Below are 25,775 nucleotides of genomic sequence, written 5' to 3'. Positions count from 1 at the left end.
ATGAATATCAGTATGTGCTCTCAACTCATGATCTCATTACCTCCTTAGATATCTACTGCTCTTACTCCTTAGTTTCCCTCACAAATTCCTATATTTTCCATAATTGTTCCCTTTCTCCATTTGCAGTTGTAGTTACTAGAGGAATTTATTTATGGGTAACAATAGAGGAGAGGAAAGATTGAGAGCATGAGATGAGAATGGCAATGTTCTAGGATAAGGTGTATGCATTGCATGAAGTACAAGAATCAGTAGCCCATGGATGGGATGGAGGGAGGGAAAAGAAGCTTCCTCCATCCTAATTAAGCACTCATAAAGTCTTTGAGGAGCACAGTGTAATGAACCAGGTGAACTTGGCCCATGAGTCAAGACAGTAAGAGGCCCATGTCCTCTCTCCTCAGATGATTGACATGCTGTATTTTGTGGTCATCATGCTGGTGGTGTTGATGAGTTTCGGGGTAGCCCGTCAAGCCATTTTGCATCCAGATGAGGAGCCTTCTTGGAAACTGGCCCGAAACATCTTCTACATGCCCTACTGGATGATCTACGGAGAGGTGTTTGCAGACCAGATAGACCGTAAGACTAGAATTCATAGTAAGATTCTCTTCCCTGCTTCCCAAGGCAGATGATCAGTTCCAAATTAATGGAAGAGCCTGTGTTAATTTGGGAATAAAGTATTTTTTATTCTGCCATAGGCATCAAACTATTTTGTGAAGAAATCAATGCAGATTATGAAATACAGAGTTTTGAGACATCGGTCCTGTCTTCTACTCTGAGAACCACTAACTGGAATTCTGAGTCTTACATCCCTTGAGCATGTCCTACACATGAATGTAGTCCCAATGCCAACATCCTAATTTTTCTTCAACCTGAATCTTTTTCTGCCCTGAGATAGAGCTGGTAGTGTTATTTCAGTCAAATGAGATAGTGACTACTGCCATGTGTCATCCTCTTCTTCAAGCTTCAAAACCCATTTTCCACATAGCTATCCATTTCCTCTTCACTCCTGGAGTGATATTTTTGTATTATCAACAGTATTCTGGATGTTAGCAGAGGAAATGAGCTGCAATCCTGCATGGATTTCTGGGGAATGCAGGCCCCAGCTCTGCCCAGGCTGAGCTGGTAGGTCACAGTGTCTCTTGTGTTGTAGGGAAGTGAAGTTCAAATGCTCTTATGCTATTTCACCCAGACAGTTACAGCATCACCAATGAACGAGCATCTTCAGACCTATTTTCATGTTAGTACCAATATCTTAATTTGCATGTTGTGCTCTGTCAAAAAGCACCAGGTACAATAGCATGGCTGCTGCTTCCAGTAGAAGCAGAAGCTTCTTGAGAATAGAAGGTTCTGAACATCCTTGCCTTGTAGGAAATGCAGGGTTGTTTGGTATATCTCCACTAAGTGAGACTGATAACCAGTTGCACAATGCCTTCTACCTACTGGCTTTCATCATGTGATTCAGAACACATCCTTATCATGAGTATCTCAGGGTCAATTAGTGAATGTGTTTGTAGCTTGGTAAACCAGAACGTAAAAATCTAATTTGGTTTCAAAGGAATATTAGCTTCAGTAAACATACATAAATGCTAAAAGTCCCTGGATCCAGACGTAAGTTGTAATATTTTTATTTTTTTTATTAAATTGGGTAACAAGAGAAGATGAAGAGGCAAACTTGAGGCTATTTTCAGTAACACCGTGAAATGTAGGTTTTCAGTTATTGGTCTGATTATTTCATAATAATTTTTTATTTATTTGTGCTTATGATGTGTTTGTGTTGGGATACAGGGAATGCTTGATTGGTCAACCTACATGTTAAAATGATCATCTGTTAGTAGCCTCATGTCTTTTTCACAGTTTTTTTCACTAGTGAGTTTTACTATTGCTTATGATGTGGTAAAATAAATATTCATGAAATACATATACATATATTTCCTATAATTAATAATGTGTAAAATTCTCCTAAGCAGATCACTGTTTCCAAGTGTGAATCTGTAATTCCCAAGCTTGAACACTTTACATTTCTTGACAGCAAAATAGTTCTTGTGTTGTTCATCGTTTGTTTGACTTTTCTCTCAACTGTCTTATTTTTTTTCTTCCTTCCCGTCAAAACTAAAAAAAAATAAAATGCTGCTTTCCAATCACTCTATAGTCTACGCCATGGAAATCAATCGTAAGTTTATGCATAATTGATGACTCTATTCCATGAAATGTGTGTATTAATTAGTTTCTTCCTCAGCTAATTACTAATAGTCTTATACCAGTTTCAAATATTTCTCTTGTTTTCTGGTGTCAGTACTTTTGTAAACGATAAGGAAGTGAAAAGTAAATAGACAATAAATTCATGGATATTACTTCACTAATTACTGTTAAGATCATCCTATCTTTTTCGTCAGAAAATAAGTCCCATATGATCAAAGTGGCATTTCAAATGAGCAGAGAGAGAAAAGATTCTTTTTCAAACATCACTCAGAACAGTCAGTTAATGGATTGGAGGCTAGAGGGGATCCGTACCTCCTACCTCACAATAAAATTATTTTCAAAGTTAATGTACAAATGACCAAGAAGACAACATAAGTTAATGTTAAATAATTAGAAGACCCAATCACTTTCTAATGGATAACAGTAAAGAAACCCATAGACGCATAGATAGATGCATCTGCTTAGAAATGAAGAACTTCTGTATATGACAAACACAACACAGAAATGAGAAAATGTTTACAAATATAACAAGTTAAGAATGACTGTCTGTGAGTGCAGAAATGAGTTCCTTATCTCCTTTGTATGAATTGATATTTTTCACATGGAAAATTATTGCTTATGAAATCAGAAAAAAAACATAGTAAAAAAGAAATAGGTCCTTTAATAGCATAGGTCAGTTTATTTATTCTTTTCATTCTATGTAAAAGTCAAGTACAAAAAGACAGACTCTCGTTTCAGCTCCTTGTGGTGACAACCAGTACGATGAGGAGGGCAAGCGGCTCCCTCCCTGCATCCCGGGCGCCTGGCTCACGCCCGCCATCATGGCTTGCTACCTGCTGGTGGCCAACATCCTGCTCGTGAACTTGCTCATCGCCGTTTTCAAGTGCGTGTCACCGCTGATGACCGTATATTTGTTATTTATTATTTTACAGATTTTCAGTGTAATCTCGGAAATCTCCCAGGCTGCCCAGGATTTACATGGAATTCCGCTAGGGCTTTCAAATGCGTAGAATTTTTCACAACGTTTTTTTGTTCAACAGTAATCAGCCTTCATGTATTCCTAAATCAAGGGTTGACACTTAAATACATTTAAATTCAATCTTGGTTAGTATTTTAACACTTTTGGCATTTTTTTTTTTTTTTTTTTTTTTGCGGTACGCGGGCCTCTCACCGTTGTGGCCTCTCCCGTTGCGGAGCACAGGCTCCGGACGCGCAGGCTCAGCGGCCGTGGCTCACGGGCCCAGTCGCTCCGCGGCATGTGGCATCCTCCCGGACCGGGGCACGAACCCGCGTCCCCTGCATCGGCAGGCAGACTCTCAACCACTGCGCCACCAGGGAAGCCCCTTGGCATGTATTTTAATCTAATGAAAATATTTTCTTAGACGAAAGTCTCCTGAGACAGAGAAGATTTATCAAACTGAGCCTTGAATTCATTATCAGAGGCACAGAAAGCAAAGTTAATTTCATAGGCTGTGACAATTACTGTACTATTATATGAAATATTTTTCTTATTACTTACCAAATAGAAGATAAAATGGCCTAAGAAAGAAAAGGCTTAAAATCCACAATCAAATTTCTTGTAAAACTTGCCCCTTTTGTCATGATATGTTGAGGATGTGACCATGCTTAATAAATGTTGGAAAATTTTATTTTAGTTTCTAAGATGAAAAATATAAGGGAAAAATCCTTCACAGAAATATAGACTTTCAGAGCTGACCAGGGCATTGGAGAGAATCTGGTTACACTCCGGACTTGACAGATGAGAAAATGAAGGTTGACAGAGGTTAACTGACTTTTCTAAGGTCCCCGTGTAGACAACACGCCTGATCAGGATTCCAACAATTCTAGGCTTACTGCCTCCCACTGGAAACTCAAAGAAGACAAAGACTGTACCTACCCAACATCCAGAATAACCCACCTTTAATCAAAATGTTCAGTAATTAATCAACTCGGTTCCAAAAAAATGTAGTCAGCTAGTTGACTGAATTTAAAGTTTAAATACTTCAAAATGCTTAGTGGGATGGCTCATACCTTTAAATATATGAAATAAAATTTTCTGAGCAGTCAGTAGGCTGTGGTGTGGTTTTGCAAGAAAGCAGTGGGTAGCAATTTCAATACACTTAATTCTTAATTATTTATATGCGTAAGACGTCCTTGAATGTTGGTAAGCCACGCTGATAGATAAACCAAAAGACAGGTCATTCAGAGTCAGTACTAACTCGTGGAATGACCCCAAAAGGCCATTTGATCGCATAATTTCAATTCAGTGTGAGTAATTCTGATTGCCCTGGGAAATCACAATTAAAAGTAATACAACTAACTAAACATGTATTCTTTTTAAAGCAATACCTTCTTTGAAGTAAAGTCAATATCCAACCAAGTGTGGAAATTCCAGCGTTATCAGCTGATTATGACATTTCATGACCGGCCAGTCTTGCCTCCACCAATGATCATTTTAAGCCACGTCTATATAATCATTATGCGTCTCAGCCGCCACTGCAGGAAGAAAAGAGAAGGGGACCAAGACGAACAGGATCGTGGATTGAGTATGTGCAGGACTCTTTCATTTCTATCTTGGGCTAATCTAGAAAGACCATTCTAATTGGATACCTGCATGGAAATCTCCTTAAACTACTTAAATGTGTGAAAACACAGCACTCTATCCAAATGCTATTCTTTGCAGAATGCTTCTCATTTTATGCTGATTTTATTCTAGTTTTGTTCATTTATTAGTAATTCATATCACTGAAAGTCCACTCAGGAAGAGATGAGAAATTGAGACAGTTCTTGAAAATAACTTTTCTCTATAAAGCCAATATTCCTTTCAAAATGTTTTTATACATATAGATTTATTTATTTATTTATTTTTGGCTGCGTTGGGTTCTTGTTGCTGCGCGAGGGCTTTCTCTAGTTGCGGCGGGTGGTGGTACTCTTCTTTGCGGCGCGTGGGCTTCTCATTGCGGTGGCTTCTGTTGTTGCGGAGCACGGGCTCTAGGGCACAGGCTCAGTAGTTGTGGCGTACGGGCTTAGTTGCTCCGCGGCATGTGGGATCTTCCCAGACTAGGGCTCGAACCCGTGTCCCCTGCGTTGGTAGCCAGATTATTAACCACTGCACCACCAGCGACGTCCTCAAAATGTTTTTAGTGTGTTGCATCTAAAGAGAATGGGAAAATACTCCTGTCCACTTGACTGTATCCATAAAATACATGCAAAACCTTTTCCAGAAAATCATACTTGGTTTCGCTTTCCAAATAGCTGTAATTTGGATTTTTGTGTTAAAAAGTGAGCCGTTTAGCTCCACCAGAAATATCAATATGATCGCCGCATATTACAAGGAGGCTTTGTGTGATATAAGCAGTGGCGGGAGCACGGCGCTGCCTGCAAGGGGTGGGGAAGGGAGCTTGGTTAAAGGCGGGCTGTGAAATTCGAAAGGGTGCATCTACCTGGGTGGTTTCTCACGTGGCAACCGCTTCTGCCTTTGCACAGAGCTGTTTCTCAGCGACGAGGAGCTGAAGAGGCTGCACGAGTTTGAAGAGCAGTGTGTCCGGGAGCATTTCCAGGAGAAGGAGGACGAACAGCAGTCGTCCAGCGAGGAGCGCATTCGTGTCACCTGTGAGAGGTGCGTCTGGGGCGTGGCCACCGCGGGGCGCGGGGCGCGGGGCGCGGGGCGCAGGGCCAAAGCGTGCGGCTCCTCCGTCCTGTCTAAGGGGAATGCCAAGTCCGTTTACACATTCACTCCCAGTTCTCCTGTTGACTCAACGTTGGCTTTTGAACGTGTTCCCCACCCCCCAGAGTAGTGTGAAAGTTCCAAACGATGGTTATATATTGTATATAGAATTGAATGATGACATTTATCACAAATATTCCAGGCCAAAACCAAACCAAAACAAACAAAACCCTGATGGTTCTTGCCCGCCCCCAAAGTGGGCGCTTTTACAATACAATACATGGAGAGAACCGTCAGGTGCAGGGCTGTGTAACTGCTGGGGACGTTTCTCCACGCCCTTGACATATGTTGTTGCCTTGGCCAAGTGTCGTCGGCCCCGGCTTGACCTCCTGATCCTGACTTGTGCTCTCCTTGCACCTTCCCAACACCTTTCCGACCTCACGGAGCAGAGGTACAGGAGGGGCAGAGGCGTCTGTCTTGGGTACCCCGCAAGATCAGCATCATCAAGATGTCAGTGCTTACTACATGGGGAATGGACGGCTTGCCTGTATGGGGCAGTGAGTAAATGAGCAGAGGAGGGCAGGGCAGGGAGGAACAGAAAGGGTGATGTGTTCCATACTTTATAGTATTGCTTTTCCTGCGGCTGCAAACTGCAGAGCAACCAGCAAAGGTAGACAGGAACGATCAACCCGCACTAGAGACATTTTTTGAATCATAATTTTTGAGAACATTGGTCACTTCATAAAAGCAACTGAAGCTTGTTAAAGAGCATGAGAATTGATAAAACGTTGTTCCAAAGAGTTTAATCAACAATGCATGTAGAAGGATGAGCGTGGCGAGGGAGACATGCCTAAGGGGATTCCAGAGCATCATTCTATCCTGGAGTCTTCAGCATTAAAGTTTTCTGATACCGTGTATATCGTCTGATATACGTGTGTATATCGAGAAACATAAAAACATGGTAGGACTTCAAGAGAATATTTCAGCACATACTTCCCAATCAGGGGGCCCAGCAATTATAGCAGAATTCACGATACACCGTGAAACCTTCGTGGTGGGTGTTCAGGCCAGTGCCTCCACCTCAGCCCACAGGAGGGATGATGCCCCCGGCAGCTGCAGAGCTCTAGCCCTCCCGCCCTCCTAGACCTAGTCAACTTGCAATCCTACCAGCCAAACTCAAAGGTTATCTGCACCAACCTTCGGCCTTAATAAGGTATATTTTCAATAAAACTTTGGAACACTTCTTTGCTATTTTACTGGTAATTACTAACCTTTCAAGATATAATCATGATTTCCTTACGAGAAAGCTAAAGCGCCCCCATCTTGATAACCTAACTTCCACTTTCTAGGTGGACATTAACTTGAATGGAATCACAGGCGTAATTTACCATGGGTGGAAATGGTGTTCTCTCTCACCCTGCCTCCTCCCCTCCTCCCTTCCCAGAGCAGTGTTTGGATTTTTACCCTTTTTGGACCAAGGCTCCAGGGATGTGGTTGTCAGGTCGCTACCAAATTGCATTTTCCCCTTGGGGCTCCGAGCACACGTAAGAGGAATGAAAGTGCGCGGGGCGGTAAAAGCAGGCTGCTTCCCGTTTGCCTTGGCCGAGCTCCCCGGGGGTGACGGGAGCACATTCCTGCCCCTCCGGTTCCCTTTGTTGACTCTTTCTTGGCTGAATCATAGGTGAACGCCAGAGACAGAAAGAGGAGGTCTGGAAAAAGGGAGCTTTCCTTCACCCTAACCAGGACCTCTGGGGAGCAAGAGATGGTGGGAGAATGGGAAGAATTAGTTATTTCTAACTAACTGTTGGCACCAGTGATGACTTTTTTTTTTCTTTTCTTTTGTTGAAGTATAGTTGATTTACAGTGTTGTGTTAGTTTCAGGTGTACAGCAAAGTGATTCAGTTATACATCTACATATATCCACTCTTTTTCAGATTCTTTTCCCATACAGGTTGTCACAGAATATTGAGTAGAGTTCCCTGTCCTATAAAGTAGGTCCTTGTAGGTTATCTGTTTTATGTACAGTAATGTGTATATGTTAATCCCAAATTCCTAATTTATCTACTTTTTCTGTAGTCGCTTTTTTTTTTAATTGAAGTATAGTTGATCTACAATGTTTCGGGTGTACAGCAAATTGGTTCTGTTATAGTGGTTCCATCATACATATATATACATATATATATATATATATATAAATTCTTTTCCAGATTCTTTTTCCTCATAGGTTATTACAAGATGTCAAATATAGTTCCCTATGTTATACAGTAGGTGCTTGTCACTTATCTATTCTCTACATAATAATGTGTATCTGTTAATCTCAAATACTTAATTTATCCCTCCCATCAGTGATTACTTTTAAAATCAAATTTTTGAGTACTCAGATGTTTCTGCCACTTCTTTAATCTTCCTTATAGATTTGCTTGCTTTCATTTTCTGTGTCACCATTTGCCGTTTGATGATTTTCCTGTTCTTCTCTCAGTGGGACCGGCCCCAGCACCATGCGGACGGGAGGGTCTGGTTAGGGGTTAGCGTCTGTGATCAACACCGTCGGTGTTTTTCCCTTCCTGACCTCCCTGTGGTCCGGGCACCTTGCAAAACCTGGGCCAGTGATTTGCAAACGTGTTCACACCGGAAGTTTACATACGTGTCGTGCTCCTCCATGCAGGGTGCTTTGAGGGCTTAGGTTCAGGAACCAAATTCATGTCTTTCCCCTATTGCTTGGAAAGGTATATATAAAATTCTACCAAACTAACCATTTAATAGAATTTCAACATTTTGTAAATTCCAACATTCAGTCCCTCAAGAAGAGATGTACCATGTGACTCAGTTTTTAGCTAACACAGCGCTGGTTGCAGCCGGGCATTTAACCCAAAGCCCCAGCCACCGGCCCACTCAGCTGTCTCAGGGCACCGCCCTCAGGCTTTTCCTCCCAAAACGTCCCCCCGGAGCTCCATGAATACCACCACTGCCATCTCATTCAGCAAGACAGTCACTGGCAAAGCATTTGGAGTCCTCCCTCTTCTGCACTAACAATCCCCAAGTCGGATAACTTACCCTCACGTATAAATCATGGTCCACCCACATCTTTCCTTCTCTACCCTCAGCACCTGAGTACAAGCCAGCATCATTTTTCACTTGGGTTCCTGCAGCTGTCCCCTCAGAAATCAGTCCTCGGAATTCAGTCCTGGTCTTTCAGTCCATTTTACACCAGAGAGACTCTAACCAGCCCCCACAGCCCCCATCACCAGCTCGCCTGAAAAGCCCCCTCAGTGGCTCCCACTGCTGCTGGGCCCATGAGGCCCTGCCATCCGTCCAGCCGCACCCTGGACTGTCCGCCCCTCATGCTCAGTCCTCCAGTCTTGCTGGCCCTCTTCCACCCCCTCAAAGCCACTGCTTTCTTCCTGCCGCAGGGACTTTGCACATCCTCTTCCCTCCACCTGCTCATCTTTTGGAACTCTGCCCAAATGCCAATTCCTTCTGGCAAACTTCCCTGACCGCTTCCCACCTTAGTAGACTAGGTCAGGGCTCTTGGAGTCTAAGCCCCACGAAGGCAGGGACCAGCTACAAATTCCACTCACCACGGTGTTCCCAGAGCCTGCACATTGCCACGTTAGCAGGAGCTCGATTTTTGGGAATGAATGAATGACTCCAAAGTTTGTCTCTTGATTTGAATGCAACTTTCTGTCCTGTCCTCCATGAGTTCCCTCCTGGAATATCAAATAGGAAACCAACGATGCTCCCTCTGGATTCAAAACTTTGGTTTTACTCTTAGGGATGAGGAACAACCTCAGTATGCAAATGATTCTGGTCCCTGGAAAAGGAAGGATCCTTCAGATCAGTAAGATCAAAACAAGAGTTGGTGTTGGTACATGTTGTCTCTTTGCCCAAAGGCATAATATCAGATAAGCAAGAGGGCTGGTGCGGGGACAGCATTTACAAATAACTTCCCAGCACGACCAAGGTAGAACTGGTCAACCTAAACATTCTATTCTCGTCTCACCAGTTTAATAACTGGTAACAAGTATCCCTATCAATTGGAGCTTGAAGCCCACCTCTGTGTCTCTCGCAAACCCACTGTCGAACACACCTTTCTTTTTGTGCTTTGGCATCCCCATCACTGGTGCACAGGTTCCAGAGCAATTGAGTTGGAAAGAATCCTTTCTGACAAAACTTTGTTAGAGATTCAGCTTCCTTTTCTCGAACAATGAGAATTATGTAATCCAGCGTGTTTACCTTTTTTCATGGCTTCAAGGAAGCTTAGCACCAAACTTAATATTTAATTATAACAAGTGTATTATTGTAAGGTTTGGGAATGTGTGGTGTATATTGCTCTCCTTATCTCCTCTACTCTTTCATATATTTTATAACATTTACATAAATTTATTTTCTATGTCTGATATTTCAAAGTATGCAGGATATAACTCATAAATCACACATTTTAAATGCAGTTGGTCCTATACTTAAGGAGCTATAGGTCGTAGAGTAGCCAAACCTATAATAGCGGGCTCTGATTCCCCCAAAACCCTCTGGGTTAAGTGGTTTCTTGTCATATTTGTGGATCTGGGTTAAGGTCTTGGGTTTCCTGTCGGCTTGATGGGAAATCAGCAGTTGATCTTGAGATCTTCTTTGGCGTCCTCTTTCCAAGTGACCAGGAAGAGAAGATTATGGTAAGAAAGACCCTGACAAGAAAGACAAGGAGAGAAACAAGACAGTAATTAGAAAAAGACCTGAAAGAAAGATCAGTCTTAGAAAGGAGGTGGTGATTCCTCTGATGGAGAGAAAGCCGTCCAAAGACACACACGTAGGGATGGAGAAGGTTGGGGAAGAGCTCACCTGAATGCCTTAATCTTATAAATTAATAAGAGTCAAGGGTGCTTGGATGATGGGGGTGGTGGTGGGATGAAGTGGTGGAGTTTTGACATGCCTAGTAAATGACAATCTTGTCCCTTACCCGACTCTGAAAGCCAATTCAGAGAAAGACGCAGACATCAGACAGAGGTTAAAATCTCAGCTTTATTAGTAATAAATGTTGTGCTAGAGGGTGTGGTCCAGTTCTTGCCAAATGCACACCCCAGACGTAGATGTCCCCACCCAGTCACAGGCAGCACCAGCAGCCTGCAGGCCTCCCTTCTTCCCTGCTAAGCTTACCGTTCGACCTAGACAAAGTGAGAATCCATGCGTCCTGCATGCAGCTGGCTCCCAAAGAGAGAGAGAGAAGCATACTCATGTCCTGGTCCCCAAACTCCAGCCAGAAAATTAATTCTCTCAAGAGTAAATGAGGGACTTCCCTGGTGGCGCAGTGGTTAAGAATTCGCTGCTAATACAGGGGACACAGGTTCGAGCCGTGGTCTGGGAAAATCCCACATGCTGCGGAGCAACTAAGCCCATGAGCCACAACTACTGAGCCTGCATGCCACAACTACTGAAGCCCGCACGCCTAGAGCCCGTGCTCCCCGACAAGAGAAGCCACTGCAATGAGAAGCCCATGCACCGCAACAAACAGTAGCCCCCGCTCACCGCAACTAGAGAAAGCCCGCGCGCAGCAACAAAGACCCAACACAACCAAAAATAAATTTATTTTTTAAAAAAAGAGTAAATGAAAGGCTGAATCACCCAATTGACCAAATGAAACCCAAATGAAAAAAAAATGAAAGCAATATAAGAGACCTATGGGATAATATAAAACATGCCAATCTATACATAATAGGGACCCTGGAAGGAGAAGAAAGAGAAAAGGGGATTGAAAATGTATTTGAAGAAATTATGGGCTCTCACACGTATTAATGTTGATTTTGTCAGGGATTGCATTCTGTGTTCTAGTGAACAGGCCCTTCCTTCTACACAAAGCAAGTGTGTGACTCTGAGTACACTAATTATTGTTATTTGTTAAATGGATCTGATTGAGCTGTAGCCAGACTGACTGATGCATCTTTACTGAAGTGCATGTGACAACACAAAAAATAAAAAAAGAATACTCTGCCTGGTAAGAGTGTTGTATGCCTGAGGCCTTGGGCCAAGCAGTATCAGTTTGGTCAAATAGTTTATGCTAACAATATGATTCATGGTGAATGCCTATTTTTCCTGGGGCTCTGGAGTCTGAACAGCTGAGATAAATCATGCTGGCACTGCATGTCTACATGACTGATCCCCAGTAAAAATCCTGGACACCAAGGCTCAGGTGAGCTCCTCTAGTTCCCTGGCTGCACATCTTATCACTAATCATTGCTCAGAGAATTAAGCACATCCACGCAACTCCCCTGGGAAAGAAGTTTTGGAAGCTTGCACCTGGTTTCTCCTGGAAATCATGCCCCACACATCTTTCCCTTTTCTATCTTTTAATTTCTATCCTTTTACTTCAATAAACCACAGCCACAAGTGTAATAAAAATAAAAAAATTATGGCTGAAAACTTCCAAAACCTAAAGAAGGAAACAGATATCCAGATACAGAAAGCAAGCACAGAAGGTCCCTAACAAGATAAACCCAAACAGACCTGCACCAAGACATATTATAATAAAAATGGCAAAAGTTAAAGATAAAGAGAGGATTCTAAAGGCAGAAAGAGAAAAACAAAGAGTTAATTACAAGGGAAACCCCATAAGGCTATCAGCTTATTTCTCTGCAGAAACGTTGCAGGCCAGAAGGGAGTGGCAAGATATATTCAAAGTCCTGAAAGGGAAAATTCTGCAACCTAGGAATACTCTACCCAGCAAGATTATCAATTAGAATAGAAGGAGAGAGAAAGAATTTCTCTGACAAGCAAAAACTAAAAGAATACAGCAATATCAAACCTGTCCTACAGGAAATATTGAAAGGTCTTCTCTAAACAGAAAAGAAGTAAGAATCTATGCGAAAGAGAAAATCACAATTAGAAAGTAAACCACTTAAGTAAGCCGGTACACAGATTAAATGAAACGCTGGAGAGAGGCCAGGAGTTTTACAGTCACGGAAAATTCCGACACGTAAGAAGAAGCAATAAGAATGGTGGAAAGGAACCCGCCCAGCAACATTACAGACTTGAAGCCAGAAGGGAGGATTTGAGTTCACCTTGAGGGAAAATGCAGTAGGAAAGTTGCTAGCCAAGAGATTGCCTGGTGGGAATAATAGCAACCCAGCTGTGACTTTGTATTGGGCCAAGTCAATGTGGCTCCGTGACTCTCATAGGTGACCGTGACATACTATAGCCCAAGGGCAAGGATGCAGAAAATGAGTGATACATGAGGCACAGCAACAGGGAGGTTGATGGGACCTTGCGGGTACCATGGTGATGTCAGGGTTTGCAAATGGCAGCATAAACATATTACATCGCCTCCAGCCACCATTTATTCCTGCCCAGCCCTGGAGTCCTAGTCATGATAGATGAAGGCTTAGGGATTGTCACTACTATGTTGGAAGTAAGGGAGAGACAACCCAGGATATATCAACGAAAGCTTCACTGAGTGCCTGACCCGAGTCTGGCCAGAGTAGAGAACATAGTCAGAAAAGGCTAATGATTTAGATGATCTGAATTCTAGAAACCAAGGAGGTCTGAGGTGTGGCAATGTTGGTGTGTATAAATGATGCAGCATAGAGGTAGAATCCCAGAGAGCTTAATATTCTTTCAGCAACTACTCAGACTTTTGCTTACTAAAAAGAATGAGGACAGAAGATTTAAGACTTGAGTCTTGTTCTTTGTTTAGTCTTTCACATATAAAAACTCCGTAAGTAAGCACAACCAGGTTCTACCCTGGCTGTTCTCTCTACAATTACTAAACTTAAAAGGCAGCCCCATATGAAGAAGCAGATGGAAATTAAAATAGCTGAATGTAGAATTTGGACAGGATGAGACAACTTTATGATCTATAGATCTGAAATTAAATGACAGGGTAGGAATAGTCTTAAAACTCAATATAGGCGACCATGGGATCTTGAAACATGGATTTCGTCAAGTATGAACTGGACCTTGTTGCTCCACTAACATTAAGTTTTTGTGTTAACTTTTAACTCTATCATTAAGGAAATGTTCCCATGTAATTTATGAGATGCCTGGCAGGTAAAGGGTGATCGTTGCACATGACAAGATGACTGTACATAAAACAAGTTTTAATAACTGGCTTACTACAGAGCTCCCAACATCTATGTTTTGTTCTTAGGAAAGACACACAGGACTCTTACCTTAAGAACGTGAATTTGGACATTATATTTAATAGATCAGAGTCTATGAAAGTCCAATAAAGTTATTCCCTACATAGGCATATATTCTCTTGGAAGTCACTACAGAAGTTCCACAAATTTTATAGATTGTCGTGCCTATTATTTGAATGGAATGGAAAACATTATTCACAGTGCCTTAACAAAAATGCATTTTAGTTAAACTCCTTTCAGGTTTAGTGGTATAAGATTCAAAGTCAAAACCCCTAGGTACTAGATATACTGAGATACGGATAAAAAATATTTGAAGATTTGTAACCACCCCTACTCATATGGTCACGTCATTCTATACCTGTTCAGCACCTAGAGTTCAGGGAGTACTTTCACTGAAAAGGTTTTGAAACTAAACTGAAACTGAAATCACAGCCCACAGAAAGCATCCATAAAAGATAAAAAATGATAAACTGGATTTCATCAAAATAAAAATGTTTTGCTCTACAAAAGACACTGCTAGAACAATGGAAAACAAGGTACAGACTGGGAGAAAACATATGCAAATCATACATTTGCTGTAGGACTTGGGTACAGAATATCTAAAGAACTCTCAAAACAATAATAAGGGGGAAGTGACCCAGTGAAAAATGGGCCAAAGATTAGAAGAGACACACCGGGGAAAACATTAGTTTGGCAAATAAGTATATGAATCTATGTTCAACATTATTGGTTATAAGTAAAATGCAAGTTAAAACTACGATGAGATACTTCTACACACATATCACAGTAGCTAAAATTTTTAAATATCAGTAATACCAAGTGCCAAAAATGACACTGAGTACCTGCTGGTACACATATACTGCTCATGGGAATATAAAATTCTGAAAAATGGTCTGGTAGTTTCTTTTTTTTATTGAAGTCTAATTGATTTACAATGTTGTGTTAATTTCTGCTGTACAGCAAAGAGACTCAGATATATATATATGTGTGTGTATATATATATATATATACACATTCTTTTTTTATATTCTTTTCCATTATGGTTTATCTCAGGATATTGAATATAGTTCCCTGCACTATACAGTAAGACCTTGGTGCTTATCCATTCTATATGTAATATTATAGTTTGCATCTGCTAATCCCAAACTCCCAATCCATCCCTCCCCCACACCCCCCGCTTTGGCAACTACAAGTCTGTTTTCTATGTCTGTGAGTCTGTTTCTGCTTCAAAGATAGGTTCATTTGTGTCATATTTTAGATTCCACATATAAGTGATATCATGTGATATTTGTCTTTCTCTGTCAGATGTACTTCGCTTAGTATCATAATCTCTAGGTCCATCCATGTTGCTGCAAGTGGCATGATTTCATTCTTTTTATGGCTGAGTAATATTCCATTGTATGTATGTACCACATCTTCTTTATCCATTCATCTGTCGATGGACACTTAGGCTGCTTCCATGTCTTGGCTATTGTGAATAGTGCTGCTATGAACACTGGGGTGCGTGTATTTTCTTGAATTATATTTTTCTCCAGATACATGCTTAGGAGTGGGATGCTGGGTCATATGGTAGTTCTACTTTTAGTTTTTTGAGGACCCTCCATACTGTTCTCCACAGTGGCTGCACCAGTTCACATCCCCACCAGCAGTGCAGGAGGCTCCCTTTCCTCCACACCCTCTCCAGCATTGATTTGGCAGTTCCTTAGAAAGTTAAACACACGCTCATCATATGAACCACTCCTAGGTATTTATCCCAGAGAAATGAAAACTTATTGGTTCAGCCACTCTGGGAGTCAGTATGGAGTTTCCTCAAAAAATTAAAGATAGAGCTACCCTACAATCTAGCAATCCCACTTCTGGGTATTTATCCAAAGGAAATGAAAACAGGTTACCGAAGAGACATATGCACCCCATGTTTATTGCAGCATTATTCACAAGAGCCAAGATATAGAAACAACCTAAGTGTTCGTCCATATCATGTAATACTACTCAGCAAGGAAAAGGAACAAACAACACATGCAACAACTTGCGTGAATGTCAAAGACATTATGCAGAAAGAAGCCAGTCTCAAAAAGTTACCTACTGTATGATTCTCTTTATTTGACATTCTCAGAAATATAAAACTATAGGGATGAAGAACTGATCAGTGGTTGCTAGGATTAAGGGTAGGGGAGGGTGTGACAACAAAGATTTAGCACAAGGGAGTTTTGATCCTGATCATGACATTGGTTATAGAAATTTATACATGTTAATATCCATAGAACTGTACACCAAAATAAAAAATAGTCAATTTACCGTATGCCAGTTTTAAAAAGAAAACATGATGTTAGAAATATGGCATATTAGAAATATGTCGTTTAGACGAAATCAACTTTATTTAATGGGAAAGCCAAACAAATCGCTTTGGACCTAGAACAGTTTTTTGTTCTGTGCTGAAAAATTATTTCATTCTGTGCCTAAAGGAAAGCAGAATTAAGATGTCACAAGTTAGGGACTTCCCTGGTGGCGCAGTGGTTAAGTATCCACCTGCCAATGCAGGGGACAGGGGTTTGAGCCCTGGTCTGGGAAGATCCCACATGCCGTGCAGCAACTAAGGCCATGTGTCACAACTACTGAGCCTGTGCTCTAGAGCCCGCGAGCCACAACTACTGAAGCCCGTGAGCCACAACTACTGAAGCCTATGCGCCTAGAGCCCGTGCTCCGCAACAAGAGAAGCCACTGCAATGAGAAGCCCGCACACCACAATGAAGAGTAGCCCCCACCCACCGCAACTACAGAAAGCCCATGAGCAGCAGCGATGGCCCAATGCAGCCAAAACTAAAAAATAAATTAAAAAAAAAAAAGATGTCGCAAGTTTGGAAAGCTCATATCTCACTATGAGCTCTGTCGCAAATGATAAATTTCTCTTATATGTTTTCCTGCCATTCAGTGTGTCAATAGATATGGGGCTCTTGTCAAATTGTTTCCTACAGAGCCTCTCTTTCCCCATCTGAAATGGAAATCTCTCCTTGGATTTCCATCTACGGATGTCATGTCAAGGTTTGTGAAACATGTCTAAGTCATTGTGGGAAGTCACAGAACAAGGCTGACATGGGAGATAGTTCCTCATGCATCCTTTTTGTTAAGCATTCCAGATTGAAGTGAACTTCACCTCAGTTTTTTTTTTCTTTCTTCTTTCACACATACTGTAGAAACTCAATACGACTTCCCTTGATTTGGCGTAGCTGTCTAAAATGTGCTGTCTCCACCTGGTTGCTGTTTACAACGAGCTTGAAATAGCATCTGACAATTTTTCTTAACCTAAACCACATCGTGAAGCTTTGTTTCTTCCACAGCTTCAAACTAAGGGAGTGGCAGTAGGGATGGGACATTTACGGGACACCTAAAGAGGGGTCCTACACGGAGCTTGAAAACCTATTCAACGCAGGGGGGAGGGAGGTTAGGGAGGTGTAAAGGAGACAGAATCAGATGAGTTTGAGGTTTCCTTTTTCTGTGTGAGTGGCCAGCAATGCTGTTATCTGGATTAGGTCACACAGGGAAAAAAACAGGCAGAGAATTATAAAAGATTTGAGAGGAAAGATACGTATCTATATTTTACCAGCTTATTTATTTTTAAAAGTTTGCACAGCTGCTTTAATCTCTAAATGTTGTGTTTGTTAAAGGATTTCAAGTCTGTTCCAGAGGCAATGCGGTTTTTAACACAAAAGGAATGAATCCTTGGGGCAGTAGATTTGAAGTGAGCAAGGAGACATGACATTTAACAGAGAAAACCAAGTTGGACTTGAAGTCATGGAAAATTAAGAGTGCAAAGTTCTTCTGATGGTCCCTGAAATACAGGACGGGGAACACTTAGAACCTGTTGTCGGGTTCCCTATGGTAGGGAAGCTTTTTTTTTTTTTTTTAATTTATTGAAGTATAGTTAATTTACAAACTAACACAATGTTGTGTTGGTTTCAGGTGTATAGCAAAGTGATTCAGTTATACATACACATATATATGTTTTCCCTTATAGCTTATTACAAAATATTGAGTAGTGTTCCCTGTGCTATACAGTAGGTCCATGTTGATTATCTATTTTTTTTTAAATTAATTTTATTATTATTATTTTTGCAGTACTCAGGCCTCTCACTGTTGTGGCCTCTCCCGTTGCGGAGCACAGGCTCCGGACGCGCAGGCTCAGCGGCCATGGCTCACGGGCCTAGCCGCTCCACGGCACGTGGGATCCTCCCGGACCGGGGCACAAACCCGTGTCCCCTGCCTGCATTGGCAGGCGGACTCTCAACCACTCCGCCACCAGGGAAGCCCCTGATTATCTATTTTAAATACAGTAGTGTGCATCTGTTAATCCCAGTAGGGAAGCTTTTAAAGAAGGAAGTCACGTCTCCTCATACATGGTGAATTTGGCGAAGTTGGTCCTCCTGGTGGCAAACTTCCAGGAAGCCAGACCCTTCCTGATCAGATGATGTGATTTCCTAAGGGACATAAAAATAGTCCTCTCCCCATGAAAAGGGTTAAGAATGGAAGCCAAGGACCCTCCCACACAACGGAGCGCAGCTGTCAATGTGGCCAACAGAAGTAGAACATGTGCAAAAGCATTTCTGGGAGAATGTAGGACAAGGTAGCTGCAGAAGCAGCAGAGTGGGGAGAGCACAGGAGATGCAGTCAGGCGGAGGGCGGAAACGGTGCAAGAAGAGCAGCAGGTAATCAGGAAGTAGAGGAGAGGAAAGCAAGCGCAGGTGAGGGATTTTAGAAGGATATGCAGAGAGGGTAGCAAAGCCATATTAGACACAGACTCGAAGCAAACTGGGTGACCTTAAAGTCTGCCTATACGTTTCCACAGAAGGATAAAAGGTGGGCAAGAAGCAACAGATAACGAAAGTACAAAGTGTTTGCCTTCACCCACGGATGAGCTTGTGAACAGACCACCACACTGCCGGGTGCAGAGGGTCCAGAGGCTCTCAGTGGGAGCCAGGATCCCCTCTGCCTGGCTACCCCAGGACAAATTCAACTTTTAGAAGTTAGTCCCAGGTCCTGGACATAACTTGCTGCCTTTTAGAGTTAAATTTCATAAGCCAATGGAAAGAATTCATACTGTATGTATTCCTGAAATATAAAATATAGTCTACATCAGCAGGCTTTAGTTCAGGCAACACTATGGTCTCATAGGCTACTGCCTGATCTTCTAGGAGTGAAAAAAATCTAACAGCAGATATTTATAATCTGTCATGATCTTTCTTTCTTACAACCCCATAAGGGAATACCAATTATTAAATATAGCAAACAATTTAAAGTTACTGGTATTCTTCAGATGATTTAATGACCTCTTGTCTCTGAAGTAAACCATCTGATAATCTGAACTTAATTTTTTGTTTTTAAAATTTATTTCATTGAAGTATAGTTTACAGTGTTGTGTTAATTTCTTCTTACAGCAAATTGATTCAGTTATACATATATATATATTCTTTTCCATTATGGTTTATCCAGGATATTGGATGTAGTTCCCTGTGCTATACAGTAGGACCTTGTTTATCCATCCTATATATAAGTTTGCATCTGCTAATCCCAAACTCGCAATCCATCCCTCCCCCACCCTCCATCCCCTTTGGCAACCACAAGTCTGTTCCCTATGTCTGTTGGTCTGCTTCTCTTTCATAGATAAGTTCATTTGTGTCATAATTAGATTCCACATATAAGTGGTATCATATGGTATTCGTCTTTCTCAGTCTGATTTACTTAACTTAGTTATGATATTCTGTAGATCCATCCATGTTGCTGTAAATGGCCTTATTTCATTCTTTTCATGGCTGAGTAATATTCCATTGTATATATATACACACCACATCTTTATCCATTCCTCTCTTGATGGACATTTAGGTTGCTTCCATGTCTTGGCTATTGTGAATAGTACTGCTGTAAACATAGGGGTCTTTTCAAATTACAGTTTTCTCTGGATATTTGCCCAGGAGTGGGATTGCTGGATCATATGGCAACTCTACGTTTAGTTGTTTGAGGACCCTCCGTACTGTTCTCCATAGTGGCTGCACCAATTTACATTCCCACCAAGAGTGTAGGAGGGTTCCCTTTTCTCCACACCCTCTCCAGCATTTGTTGTTCATAGATTTTTTGATGATGGCCATTCTGACTGGCGTGAGATGCTATCTCATTATAGTTTTGATTTGCATTTCTCTAATAATTAGCAATGAATCTGAACTTAATTATTAACAATTCATTTTCCGAATTCCCTGAACTTCAAATAAGGATGTTATTGTATTTATTTTGTCATGATAACCATTCATTGCTGACAGCTATACTCAAAACTCAGAAACCTAACTGCTAGTGTCTCCCTTTATCATCAGAGGCAATGTGATGTACCAGATGAGAGACCAGAGCTGGTGCCCCTGCTGGTGCCACACTCTTTGCCAGCTGTGCATCTGTAGGCAAATTACTTACCCCCTCCGTGACTTGATTTCCTCATCTGTAAAATGGGGATGGTGATAATAGTGCCTTCTTCATAGGTCTGTTGTGAGGGTTAAACAAGCCTAGAATAGGACCTCAGTGAGTACGTATTAATGAATACATAAGGCATTTAGAGCAATGAACAGTAAATAGCACCATATGCGTTAACCATATTTCTATTATTTTCTGATGCTCCTCACTGTAATTTTCAGTAGTTATATCAGGAGAGTGTGAAGTTTAAAAATATGCCCCAATCAGCCCATGATTCCCAAAAGCCTGCAAAATCATACAGCAACAATAACATTATATTTTTGGTTTTAATCCTTAGTTCATCTCAGTGTAATAAACCTACCCCTTTGTATCCGCCAGAGTTGAAAATATGTCCATGAGGTTGGAAGAAATCAACGAAAGAGAAAACTTTATGAAAACTTCCCTGCAGACTGTTGACCTTCGCCTTTCCCAACTGGAAGAACTATCTAGCAGAATGGTAAATGCGCTGGAAAACCTCGCAGGAATCGACAAGTCCGACCTGATACAGACCCGGTCCCGGGCTTCTTCTGAGTGCGATGCAACATACCTTCTAAGGCAAAGCAGCATCAACAGTGCCGATGGCTACAGCATGTATAGGTATCTTTTCAACGGGGAGGAGTTGTATGAGGATACTTCCCGCTGCATGCCACCAGGGACAGGGTTCAGGAAAAAAGTTGGTTCCTTCCGTGTGAAGGAAGAGAAGGACCAAAGAACGCACCTGGTCCCAGAGCGTCAGGGCAGCCTTCGCCTGCCACCCAGCACAAGCACGCCAGCATCCCCAGACGGCGATCGACTTGCATCAGACAACGTGAAGAGCACCTCAGAGCCGAAATTAAGTCCAGATGTTGGGATTTCAGCTGAAGATGATGAAAGGCAGGCAGACTCTAAGAGAGGAGAAACGAGCTCCCCAAGTTTCAGTCAAACAGAAGTTATGCACGGACAGAACAATTTGGATTTTCAAAGCACTCAGCTAACAGTGGAAACAACGAAGATAGAAGGCACCATTTCTTATCCCCTGGAAGAAACAAAAGTGACCCGTTATTACCCTGATGAGACGTTCAGTGCTTGTAAAGCAATGAAGTCCAGAAGCTTTGTATATTCCCGGGGAAGAAAGCTGGTCGGCGGGGTTAACAAGTGGAGTGCAGCTGGGGACCAAACATGCCCCTCCACGGTTGAGCAATGGACCACAGAGTGGAGGTATCAAGTTCAAAAGATTATGCGTTCTCAGAGCACGGATATCCCTTCCTTTGGGTCTGAAACGGCACTGCAGGCTGAGCATCAAGGGCATTTCACAGACACCGAAGATGAAAACTATGTTTCTGAAACAGGCCCTCAGATCTCCCGTTTGTCACTAGCTGTTACTGACAGAACTGACAAGGAAAACTTACTGTCTGTGAAAACACACCAAACTTTGGGATTCCCATCTTTAAGGTCAAAAAGTTTACACGGCCATCCTAGGAATGCTAAAGCCATTCAGGGCACCTTAGACAGATCTAGACATGCCAGCAGTGTAAGTAACTTAGCAGTTGTGTCCAGAATTACAACGGAAGACCTGAAAGTTAAGCGAGAGAAAGATTCCTCAGAAACTGAATGCTAATGAGTTTTGTTTCTTTGATTTTTCAGTCAGAACAACTGATGAGTCCTATCTTGGTCATCTAAACACCATCCATTTCTGAAATCATTTTCATTAAAAACGTTTGACAATTTGGACTTATTTAAAATTTAGAGTTTAATTTTAGTGCATTACAATTTAACATGTAATGCACTAAACTTAATGTTTTGTTAGCACATGTTAGTAAACTTAGCTTTTTTAGTTGGAGTAGGATCAATGGAAGTGATAATACTCCAGTCACGATAAATGGCTTCATCAGTGTACAGGATCCTACGACCTCTTTATTTCTGGGGGCAACCGAATAGCCAAAGAAATGCCTTTGGGTGACACCAGTAGGTTACTTAAGGGAGTAAGCAACTATGTAAGAAAGGGAAATGAAAGACAAAGCAAACATGAAAAAAAAAAAAGGAGGGTGGGGGAAAAGAACAATAAAACTATGAGGTGCAAGAAGTGAGAATTGGAAAGGGGAAGTAAACATCATATGTTCTTTATGGGTTTCTGTTTATTTTATGTTTTAATGCTTTATGTTTTAAAATTACACGATGGAAAAAGAAGGCCACGATTATATCAAAGGTCACACTGTAATAGGGTAGGGTGACCAAGAGTTTTGTTAATGTGTAAAAATAAAGTATCCCACATGAATTTTCCTGTTGTCATCTAGTCCTTGATGGCAAACACAAATTAATTGTACTTCTGTCTACACAATGGTTGGTGTAAAGCTGTGGCCAAAACCTAACGGATACATACATGTTCAAGGTGGGAATTCTCAAGAGCTACAAAGACGATTCGTGGCTAAAAACACAAGGTGTGCTTCAACTTGTAAGTTCAAAGATACAGCATCGCCATAAACTGGCAAGGGGCAGGGGGAGGAGAGAGAGAGAGAGAGAGAGAGAGATTAACTCACTGGGGCTGGAGGGATAAATTTGGAATTTGGGATTAAGAGACACACACTACTATATATAAAATAGATAAACAAGGACTTACTGTATAGCACAGGGGACTATACTTAATATCTTGTAATAACCTATAATGGAAAAGAATCTGAAAAAAATAGATGTATATATGTATAACCGAATCACTTTGCTGTTCATCTGAAACATTGTAAGCCAACTATACTTCAACAAAAAAATAAAAATTATTAAAAAATCATTTTGCATAGAACTGTCTTAGTAAATTAGAATTATATTTCTGTTCTATGTAAAACCTAATAAGAAACATAATGAGGGCTTTTATTCTTATATCCCATAAACTCTGTCACACTCATAAATGAGTTATGATGTGATAGTTGATATAAAGTTTAAAAACTCATTTTTAAATTTCTAGCAAGGGGAATTAAGAATTGAACCATCAAAGACCTCATTATAAGTGACTCTCTCCTTTGAGACTGTATGATTGCCTACTTTCTGTACATACAACTGCATCACCACAAGGCTTCTACAGGTTTCCATAATTTAGGTTTCAAAATTTAAAAATTAAACTGTTAATGTTGTCATATAGTTATTCCATATCAAAAATGCATTTTACTGGATATAAATTGGAAATAAAGAGAAATGAAATTATTGTCTTACTATCTCCTACATAAAAAAGCAATTTTAAAGATAATTTTTATTATAAAAGATACAGAAAATCACACAAAACAAATATATGTCTTAATTATTGTCAGATGGACATCCTTTATAACCACTACCCGTTTTCATAGAATTTGCCAGCCACCCCAGAAGTTCCAAAAGTTCCTGTGTCAACCACCTTCCTCCCCACAAAAATAACCACTCTCCTTTTATAGTAACCACTTCCTTGCTGTAAAACAATGACTCCAAAACTGGGTGGCTTGAAACACCTATTTTATTATGCTCATGGATCCTGTGGGTCAGGAATTCAGACAAGGCATAGCAGGAATGTCCCTGATTTGTAGTGTCTGCTGATTTCCAAGGTGTAACTATTCCTACCCTGGCCAACACCAAGCTACTCGTGTGACGTCACTGAATGTGGATTTGGGGAAAAATGCTAACAATTTGCTGCTGTGAGCCAGCACAAACTGGCTACAGCACTTCAGTGTCTCTGCTCCACAGTGTTTGAGCTGGGAAGACTCAGTGTCTGGAGGCTGGAATCATCCAGAAGCACCTTCCCTCACAGGTCTGGGAGTTGATCCTGGCTATCAGCAGGGATCTAAATCTCAGCTAGAGTCCATCCACCAGAGCACCTGTGCATCACCTTTCCGTGTGCCCTGGGCTTCCTCACAGTATGGCAGCCTCATAGGAATCAGTTCAAGGTTCCAAAAGTGAATGTCCCAGTGAGCAAGACAGAAATATTGTTTTTTATGACCTCGCTTCCACTGCATTCTCTTGGTCACAGGTGAGTCAGTAAGGCCAGCCCAGACTCAAGGAAGCGGGTCATATTTGGGAGGCATGTTGAAAATTTTGCAGACATGCTTTAAAATCCCCACACTTGCATTTCATTATAGCTTTATCACCTGAATGTTCCTTAGCACTATAGTTAAGCATCCCTCTTTTTTGTTTTTTAATTTGCTGATTCCCCTTCTATCCGTTTCTCCTTCTTATAGTTCAACTGTTGAAGAACATGGGTCATTTGACTTGCAAAGTTTCCCACAGCCTAAATTTTACTGGTTGAACAGTCATATGCAGTTAGATGTGTTCCACTCTGCCTGCAAGTTGGCAGGAGCATTGAGAGGCTTGTTCAGGCTTAGGTTCGATCCTGATGGCAAGGCTACTTGGGTGTTGTTGCTTCTTTCATCATGAGGCACATCTATGTCTACTTGCCTCTCTTTTTGTGATGTCAGTAGCTGTTCATACTCAATATCTGGATCCCTTCATTCATAGGAGGTTGAAATTTTTAATACTCAAATCCTATTATTTCTTTTTCTTTTATTATTTAGAATACTTTATAAAGAGATGATTCCTTTCACCTACTATTTGATTATGCAGTGGTATAGTTCATACTGTACAGCAGGGATAATGATTGACTTTTCCCATTTATTTGCCAGTTTTCAAGATAATGAATTGGCTTTTATCATCTTCCAAAGGTGACTGATAGATTTTTAAATATATGTGTATATATATATATATATATATATATATATACACACACAATTATGATCGCATGAATTGAAACATGTGATATGTTTCAATCCATTGCAATTATTATCCTTTTACATTTTCTTTCCTTGAGTACCTTAAATATGTTACTCCATTTTCTTTTTTTTTTTTTTTTTTCTGGCCACGCTGCACAGCCTGTGGGATCTTAGCTCCCCAACTAGGGATTGAACCCAGGCCCCTGGCAGTGAGAGCGCCGAGCCCTTACCACTGGACCGCCAGGGAATTCCTGTTACTCCATTTTCTTCTGACATAAAGGATTGTTTCCAAAAGGTCTGATGATAATCTAATTTTTTTTCACCTAGAAGTCATTTGTTCTTTTTGTCTAGATACCCAAAGAAATTTTCATTATTTTTCCTTTAAATTCCAATAGTTTTACAAGAATATGTCTTAGTGTTGGTAATTCTGGATTGACGTTCTCACCTGCAGTGTGTTCTCTCAATGCATAGTTTCAAAGCTCTTTTTTTTTTAAATTTCAAGGAAGTTCTCTTGAATATAGTTTGCAGTATCTCGTCTGTCTCCTTATCTCCTCCCCTGCTTTTTCCACAAAGGCTCTTATTGTTTCTTCAAGGGCTGGATCT

The 25,775-nt window shown here is 41.2% G+C and overlaps 1 protein-coding gene across 5 annotated transcripts in view; it reads left to right on the top strand.

Annotated features, from left to right (window-relative positions):
* The window catches only part of TRPM1 (transient receptor potential cation channel subfamily M member 1), an 84,452-nt gene extending 61,735 nt beyond the window's left edge, over positions 1-22,717 (top strand). For 3 of the 5 annotated variants that reach the window (XM_079911957.1, XM_079911954.1, XM_079911952.1), the window contains 6 exons: positions 399-573; positions 2,147-2,167; positions 2,935-3,079; positions 4,540-4,742; positions 5,683-5,815; positions 20,812-22,717. In XM_079911957.1, coding sequence (XP_079768083.1) covers positions 399-573; positions 2,147-2,167; positions 2,935-3,079; positions 4,540-4,742; positions 5,683-5,815; positions 20,812-22,069 — 1,935 coding nt within the window. In that variant the 3' untranslated portion in view covers positions 22,070-22,717. Of the gene's footprint in view, positions 1-398; positions 574-2,146; positions 2,168-2,934; positions 3,080-4,539; positions 4,743-5,682; positions 5,816-20,811 lie in introns of those variants that run through there. The other 2 variants (XM_079911953.1, XM_079911955.1) reach the window with 2 other exon arrangements.
* The last annotated feature ends 3,058 nt before the right edge of the window (positions 22,718-25,775 follow it).

This window comes from Stenella coeruleoalba (assembly GCF_951394435.1).
Source record: "Stenella coeruleoalba genome assembly, chromosome: 2".
Taxonomy (NCBI): domain Eukaryota; kingdom Metazoa; phylum Chordata; class Mammalia; order Artiodactyla; family Delphinidae; genus Stenella; species Stenella coeruleoalba.
This window is presented reverse-complemented; position numbering and strand designations above follow the sequence as displayed.